At 48.0% G+C, this 8,671-nt stretch overlaps 1 protein-coding gene across 1 annotated transcript; it reads right to left on the reverse strand.

The window, feature by feature from the left end:
- Positions 1–23: 23 nt before the first annotated feature.
- LOC135576043 (complement receptor type 1-like) lies at positions 24–8,219 on the reverse strand. Its single transcript, XM_065038707.1, has 12 exons — positions 7,972–8,219; positions 7,364–7,543; positions 6,592–6,688; positions 6,095–6,177; positions 5,641–5,832; positions 5,066–5,248; positions 4,552–4,734; positions 4,323–4,416; positions 3,893–3,975; positions 3,065–3,271; positions 2,705–2,728; positions 24–2,462 (listed from the first exon to the last, which is right to left on the reverse strand). The coding sequence occupies exons 1-12, from the start codon at positions 8,135–8,137 to the stop codon at positions 2,419–2,421; spliced, it is 1,536 nt and encodes a 511-aa protein (XP_064894779.1). The 5' UTR covers positions 8,138–8,219; the 3' UTR covers positions 24–2,418.
- Between the last annotated feature and the right edge of the window lie 452 nt (positions 8,220–8,671).

Below are 8,671 nucleotides of genomic sequence, written 5' to 3' on the forward strand. Positions count from 1 at the left end.
ACAGGCAGCAAGACATGCGTTACTCAAGTCTTTTTATCCCTTTTATTGGCAGAGAGCCTCCAATATTCACATATCCAAGATTTAGATTTCAGAATTGCACTTGATTGGTTACACTCACTAATGAAGTAACATTATGTACAACTCAATAACAAACACAGTAGACAAACGCTCTTCAATGGTAAACTTTGGTCACCACAGCCATAAACTACATCACAGCATTTACAGTTCCTTCCATTTGGTTGCGAGGAGAGATCATTTCAAGCTTATCCCCAAACCAGGTGTTAAATCATTTGGGAAAAAACACTCTGGACTATGCAATAGGAACAACTGTATTTGGATTAAAATAAAACAGAACAGAACACTAAGCTAGGAGGCTTTACAGTTGTGTTTTGTTCATCTAGTCACTCACATGGCTCATGGGAAGAGAGAAATAAAAATAACCAGCAATCTGCAAGTGCTTGTTCTGCAAGACTGGCTTCCGAAAACAGTATCTTGTGGCGCCCCAGCGACAGCTGAACAGGATAATGCTCTGCCGGGAAGGGAGAACTTTGTGGGGTTATTTGGAACACGGCTAACGTGTTGATAGAAATGGCTCTTTGTGTTTTTGCCCTCTAATTAGACGCATGTTCCTGTTAACAGGAAAGCGCTGGTGAAAATGCAGAAACAAAAACATGTAATAGACACATTTCAAATACTTCTTGTTCCCAAGTGTGCGTCATGAGAAGCTCACATATGCGTCACCCCTGCTTCAAGCAAAACCCTGAACCTTAATATCTTCCTTTACCAGCAGCTAAAAGTCCTACTTTCTCAAGCTAGGTTCAGGCAATAGCTGCATATAAGTTTAAATCCCATCACAGTTGTGTTTTCCTTATAAATAAGATTCCCAGAAAACCTTCAGTTCTTCACTTAATTTTACAAGATGCTACATAGCCCTTTTGCTTATTAAATGATCATTTAGCAAGGTGGAATTAAAGCCAGGGAGGGACACTAACATCGCGATGTGCGTTTTCTATCAGCCAAGCAAACCAAGGGCACTTTCACCTTTGTCTTTGGGTTCAGACAAGGCGAGATCCCATCACCTGAGCTGTCCTTGTTGCATGACCAAAGCCTGAATTGAGCTGGGGACAGCACGCTGCCTCGCTCCCCCACAACCACCCTTGCAAACCATCCTCGACACAACAATCAACTAGGTCAGGTTAGACAGGAGGAAAACAAAGTGCACAAAAGACGTGGGGCCTGTGTCCCAGTCCCCACAATGGAGTCAATTAAGGCTGTGGCTTGATAAGCACCCGCTTTGGGTGCAGCATCACAGCAACAGTTGCCTGGTACGAGAGGCCAAAATCCTGCTTGCCCTCCCTCAGCATCACCTTGAGGCGTCCCGGGGCTGAGCTGGGCTTGGGGTGCACAGCACCACCTGAAAAAGTGCAAATTCAGACAGCAATTCCCTGCATCAGAGTCGCCCCGGGCAGGTGGCATTTGAGCAGAAAGTGAAAAGGTTCCTGATGTTTGGTGGCATCTGCTGGGACACCTGCAAGTTCAGCATTCGGCCCGGACACCACCTGCCCATGAGCTCTGCTGCCCTGAGCGTCCACCCGCATCGGTTCCACCCAAAGCTTCACGGCTCCCAGAGAAGCGTCAAGTCACTGCACAGACAGGAAAGGTGTTTCCGCAAATCTCAATGTGATACAAAGACAGTGCCAGGGCAGAGAGAGACCTTTGGCTGAGGTTTAAAACTCATTTTCATACATACAGGAAGAGGCACAATAGTAGCTCTTTGTACTAAGGCATTTCAATTTTTTTCTCTCCAGTAAAATTACTGGCCTGTAAGGATTGGTATTTGTACAGTCGTTCAGACTTGCCTTGAAGTAACAGCTACAACAGCGCTTGTATATGAAGACTTCCAATGCTTTCAGTATCCACAGGTAATACGTGACTTATGCATCCTATTTGTATCAAACTTAATTTTTTCAAGCATATATCACTCCCATGAAGACATTCACCATTAATCCTCTTAGCAGCGGCAGCGCTTTTCACCTCAGGACACTTACAAACTCGTGATTCCTGCTCAGGACCAGGCACGACATGACCTTAGAGCGGCTGAAAAACTGAGTATCTGGAGGTACTCAAAGTGCATGATTTTCCTGGAGTCTTATTACAGTATGAAGGTCTTTGGCATCGTTGTGACTTAACATGGGGATAACCGGGTTCTCACCCCATCCCAGGGCACGAGCTGTTGGGTCCAACACAACATGCGGCTGCTGCAGCCAAAAGCGCGAGTGTCACCTGGGCAGGAGCATCTTGGCTTCGTGATCCAAGGTTGGTTGGTTGAGGATTCAAGGCCAATTTCACAGGGTGGAAAAGCAGAGCATTGGGATGAGCGTGATCACATCCACCACATCTACAGGTGCCTCCCTGCTTCTAGACATTCATAACCAGCATTGCCAGGAGGAGGGGGAAGATTCCTACAAGAGACAAATAAGAAGCTTCAGTGTTTAAACATACTCAGCTATTTTTTCCTTCCCTGGTCCCCTTTACCTTCCCCCTCTCCTTTTCAGAGCATGATCTTAAAGCAACAACAATATAAACCTGACAACAGACTGTTGTGGAAGGCCTTGAAGCTTATTTCAAGCAGAACACACAGGAGATAATAACACAAGGACAGGCAAGAGTGTGGTACAGGGGTTCAGGAACATGTATTACTTACCAACAATGATCATGTTCGCTCCACCTGGAAAGGAAGTGAGGCAAAACGTGAAGCTCAGCATGGTAATTCATCAGACTACACAACACAAATCAGAACCAATGCACAATTCAGGCAACACACAGAACGGGACCCCTGCACAGCCCAACAGCTGCTAAAACACAGCTGTATTTACCAGGAGACATTCCCATTAGCCTGCGAGTCCACAGCGCAACATAATGATGCTCTTTCAGCAATAGATTTTAACTGAAGCTGTTTTAAGAAGCATCGAAAGCTCACTACTTAGCAGAACTATCAGAACTGTGAATTCACAGAGGAAGGAGAAAAATAAGTATTTTAAAGACAGACACAGGAGACAGTCACCTCTGCATTCAGGAGCAGGGTTATTCCAGGCTCCCTGGTATTGATCTCTTGCAATGCACCGAAGAAAGGGTTCTCCGACAAGGGTGAAGCCATGATTGCATTTATACGCTATGGTGGAGCCTTGGACAAAGTCCGTGCCCTTTGTGCCATTGTGCGTGCCACTGGCAATCGTGGGGGGCTCTTCACAGAGAACATCTTGGAGCCGTTCTAGGAGAGGAACATCAGCAAGAACATCTGAGAACTTCTCCTAACTGAAAAGGTGACAAAGCGTATGGGGAAAAGGAGGTGCAGCCAAATGTCACACATCTTACAGCAATTGAAAACACTTTGAGCTCTCTTGCTTGGTACCAGACATTGGTTACTGCCTGTTAGCCACAACTCCAGGATCTCAGGCCATGAAATAAGCTGCTGAAGTGACTAATCAGTCTAGAAGAAATGTTTCGGCCATTTCTAGCTTCACATAATGCTGTACACTGACTTCATAACACTCGATACCAGCATTATACCAGACTGAGTGGACAGAGTTCTAACATCCAATTATCTTTGTACTTCCATGGTAACGGGAGAAAGAAAACTTTCCTTCTGTGATTTTTTCTATTATTTCTGCTCTTTCCTTGCTCCTTCCACTTTGTCAGCATAATTTCTGAATTGTACAAGAATACTGCACATAAGGTCTCACAGCAGGAGTTAGTATTGAAATCCTGAATTTTATGGTTGATTTAATTAAGAAGCACAAGTAAGAGCAGCCCAAGCCCACCAGCAAGGCAGCTACACCAGCACAGTCCCAACTGTTATCTGAATGGCTCTGTGCAGGGTTTTCCCTCTTACTTTCACAGTATGGAGATGCTGGATCCCAATCAACTCCATTTCCCGATACCACGCATTTGGCAGATGGCACCTTTAATTCATACCTAAAGAAAAAGAAGTAGTTTAGTACTTTCCAGAAGACAACACAGAGAGGGATCCCCCATCTCCTACCACTGCACAGAGGCAAGTTATTAACCAGAAGTTGCCTCTGCTCACATCAAAGCCACTAAATAAGGGCACTAGTAAGAGCCAAACTGAAGCAGCTCACTGCATTACCAAGCACACACATTGCCACATGCTCATCTCACTGAAGACATAATATATATGGTTTCACTGCAGACTTGCACTGAGAAACTGGGGAGGGAGGGGGGTGATGGAGGTTCCTGCCCATGACCCCTGTTTTCTGACCCCCGTGTCAGTCTCGTTTGCTTATATGAGAATATCCACTCACCCAGGATGACAAGTGAATGTCACAACGGTCTCAAACGGGAAACTGTCTGCATTCACATCCCCGTTCTCTATGTTTGGACGGGCACATTGCTGTCCTAGAGGAAAACAAACAGCGTGGGAATTACTTCAAACCCAGAGATGGGCATGACCCACATCCCACAATAAGTAACATCCCAAGCGTGAACAGATCGCTCATACGGTCACGACAAGGGAGGAACAGAGATACTCACGTATGCAGAAGTCTGGGTCTGCAGACCACGTCGTATCGCTCAGACAAGTGACAACAGAGGATTTTCCCTGTGCCACGGTGTAACCCGGTTTACACCGATAGCTCAGCTCAGTCCCGGCAGGAGAACTGTCACCCACAGCGCTGCTTAACTCAGCGAAAGGGAATTGTGGAGCAGGACCACAGACTGATGATTGGAGACAACAGCAAGGTTAGTACAGAAGATTACCCAAAGGATCTGTGTGACAATAGCAAAATGCACGTTTTGGAGCGCATAACATTTTAAACTGTTTGAGTCAGCGTCTGCAACACAGTTTGCATGCAACCTGTTTAGCAAACAGCAGCAGTTTGCTTAACCAGAGAAAAGATGGAGACTTGAAAGCATCTCTGCCTAACCGACCCAAGGCAGGATGCTCTGCAAGGGCACAACTACAAGTGCATGACGTTCAGGAGCTAATCTGCCCAACAGCCCTTAATTCAGTGCCACTTCTCCAGGAAATAAATCTGGTTTTACTCACCTGGGTCACATGTTGGTAGAGGTGGCTTCCAGGTATTGTCAGCTTCACAAATAACTATGCTACTGCCATTCAGGAAATAACCAGGATTGCACTCAAAAGTCACTGTACTTTTATACTTGTGCTCTAGACCAAAGCCAGACAACCTCTTCCCATTTTTCACGGCTGGATTTTCACACCTGACCACTGCAAGTGAAGATGAGACAATAAGTGTATTTACTACAAGCAGGAAAAGCCATGCCGTGACACCAGAGGCATTAGGCAAGAAGGTTACTAAGAGACCTGCACCCCGTGAACAGAGACGTCATTAAGAAATTGCACGCATGTGAGTTTGATTTTTCACTTGCGGGAAGCCCGAGGCGTAGGCGGGGACGGGGAGGATTTCTGTGGTCTGAATAATCCATTAAACCAAGCCCTGCCCCTGACCACAACCTGGGAGATCACTGCACCGAGCTTTCTGTAAACCATTTTAGACTCAAATCAACTTTCTCATGTTTGGCAGCCCATCAGGAAAGCACAGAGCAGGAGAGGGATAAGAAGCAAAGTCAAAAGAATAAAGAGAGAAAGAAAACATTCACCTTTGCACTCGGGGGCTGGACCGCTCCATATTCCATTAAGGTTATCATCTGTTGTACAGTGAATCGTGTTATTTCCAATAAGATCAAAACCATTGTTACAGCTGTAAATTGCAGCCATGCCGTAGGTGAAGTCCCTGTTCCCACTGTTCAGCTGCCCGTTCTCAATCGCGGGAGGCGGTAAACAGGGAATAACTGCACAGGAAAGCAACAGCAAGAAAATGCAAATATCAAATATGAAACTGAGGTCTAGCTACTAAAAAACCCCCAAAAAACACAAACAAAAAAGCCCCCACAGCACTAACAAACCTCTTAGAATTTATTTCCCCTTTGAAAACGGAGATTTTTGGACAAGCTAATTTAATTTGAATTAGGAGCCAAGAAGAGAGTATCCACCTGCCATTCCCCGAACTATCAGATAGACTGTAATAGCTTCAAACATTTCAGATCTGCTTACTGGCACAGTGTGGAATGTCATCCCAAAAAACTTCATTGCCTCTTAGTATACATTGCACAGATGGCTTCCCGATTAATCGGTACCTAAGAAAACAAAAAGGTTGAATCTCTTTGAAAAAAGTAAAAAGAAAACCTTGGGTAATCCAGGAAGTTTTAGTTTCTAATGGTACGCCCTAGCCCTCCTATAACATCACTCAATACCTAAAGAAATGCAATATATGATGCAGTTAGAGGAAATTTGATGCGTGCCATGGGTGGATACAAACTCACAGGAGCGCGAGCAAGACGGCATCCCCACCCGAGTCGGTTCAGCCCCACGCTGTGCAGTGGTAGCTCCAAATAGCAGCTTATTTCCTGGGCAGAGCTGGGTGTGACTGACGCACCGTAACCACATTTCCCCTCTCGCAGCCCTCCCGGCACCCCCAGAACACCTCAGCCCTTCAGGTCACCCATGGCCCCGGCTCCATGGACTCAGCAGGAGCCCGGGCTGACGCTTACCCGACGTTGCAGGTGATGTTTATTGTTGCCCCAAGTGAGAGGTTGGTCGTGTATTCGAAGTTGCCATTCATGATGTTCGGTGGACCGCATGACTTCCCTAGAAGGGCAAATGATCAGCGTCAGCCTTATTTAATAGCGTGGTAGCTATTAGGGTGACAGTGCTGTTCAGGGTCACTACAGGCTACTTGAGCATTTATCAGGCACTTCCCTCACAAGTAAGTACCAGCACTTTCAGAAAAGATAAAAAATCCACATTAATTTCTGAGAAACTGAAAAACACAAATGAAAGTGCAGATAAAGCTAAAGAGAAATAAAAAAAGACAAAGTTTATACACTCACTGAGATAGGAAACTGATAAAGAGTCCTTAGTCAGAGGCAGAGGTCTTAGTCAGTAGGGAAAGGCAACAATGAGAAGGAAAAGGGGAATGGGAGGGACCCCCTGACCACCCTAGGGCCAGTACATCTGCATTACAACAGACTCTCACAGCCTTTTCCACACCATAGCTTGTTGCTGTGTGAATATATTATAGCTTTTACACTATAGCACCAGATAGTAAAGTAATTAAGGGCAGAGATTAACTTTTCTAAGTGGAAAGGCTAACTCCAGGCAGGTACACAGGGTGGGTGCTTGTTCTCAGCTCTCCTAAGGGCAGTGACCTGGGGAGCATCATCCTCTTCCTCCTCGGCTGTGCTGAGCCACGAGCAGCAAGGGTGCAGCAAGGGCTGTATCCCCCACCCCAATCCCAAGAGCCCGCAAACGGGGAGAACCCACCGATGCAGAAGTCGGGGTTCGACGACCAGTGCGAGCTGGAGAGGCAGCTGACCACGGGGGACTTGACCATCGTGTATCCTGGGCGGCACCTGTATGTCAAGTTGGTCCCCACAGCGTAGGACTCGTTCAGGGGGGCGGTGGGCTCGGCAAAGATGAACCTCGGCGGTGGAGGGCAGACACCTGCAGGGAACAGGGAGGATGGCGAGGGGGAGGATCACAGAATGTCAGGGATTGGAAGGGACCTCAAAAACTCATCCAGTGCAATCCCCCCACCGGAGCAGGAACACCCAGATGAGGTTACACAGGAAGGTGTCCAGGCGGGTTGGAATGTCTGCAGAGAAGGAGACTCCACAACCTCCCTGGGCAGCCTGGTCCAGTGTTCTGTCACCCTTACGGAGAGGAAGTTTCTTCTCAAATTTAAGCAGAACCTCTTGTGTTCCAGTTTGAACCCCTTGTCTTACCATTGGTTGTCACCGAGGACGGCCGGGGCTCCCCACGCCCCGCGCTCCACAGACCGTCCTCCCCTTTTTCCCACGCAGCCCCATTCCCGCGCCGCACAGCCTCCCCCTTTTCCCACGCAGCCCCTGTCCCCCCGTGTCCCCGCTCACCCCAGGCGCCGGGCAGCGCCAGCAGCACCGCGCAGAGCCAGCGCAGCCCCATGGCCGCTCCGCGCTCCGCGGGGCTGTGCGCAGCGGTGCGCAGCGACAAGGAGCGCACCCGACCAGCCTTTTCCGGGGCGGGCGAGAGGAGGCCGGGCTGTTCTCGGGGTGTCATCACCGCTACGGCAAGACGGAGGGTTTTTTCCGGCTGTTGGAGGGGAAAAGGGCGCTCCGGGCTGGCTGCCCTGCTCTTTTTCCTTTATCGGATACGAAATGATGCGGCTTAATAACCTAGAAACAGTTTAACAGCGGCGGCTGGCGCTGGGCTCAGGGCTCTTTCCCGTTTGTCTCCGGTGGCCGCTCCCGCCCGGTTTATACGCGAGGGATGAGTAACCCAGCACGCAGCCTGCAGGATTTACCCCCAGCAGGGCTGTAAATGCGTGGGAGTGTCTGCTGGGCGAGGGATCATAGAATCATATTGATTGGAAGAGACCCTTAAGATCATCGAAGCCAACCACAACCTAAATGTAGCACTAACCCATGTTCCTTAGAACCTCATCTACACGTCTTTTAAACCCCTCCAGGGATGGTGACTCCACCACTGCCCTGGGCAGCCTGTTCCACCACTTCACAACCCTTTCAGTGAAGAAATTTTTCCTAATATCCAATCTGCACCTTCCCTGGCGCAACTTGAGGCCATTTTCTCTCA

The sequence above is a fragment of the Columba livia genome, chromosome 22 (assembly GCF_036013475.1).
Source record: "Columba livia isolate bColLiv1 breed racing homer chromosome 22, bColLiv1.pat.W.v2, whole genome shotgun sequence".
In the NCBI taxonomy this organism is placed as follows: domain Eukaryota; kingdom Metazoa; phylum Chordata; class Aves; order Columbiformes; family Columbidae; genus Columba; species Columba livia.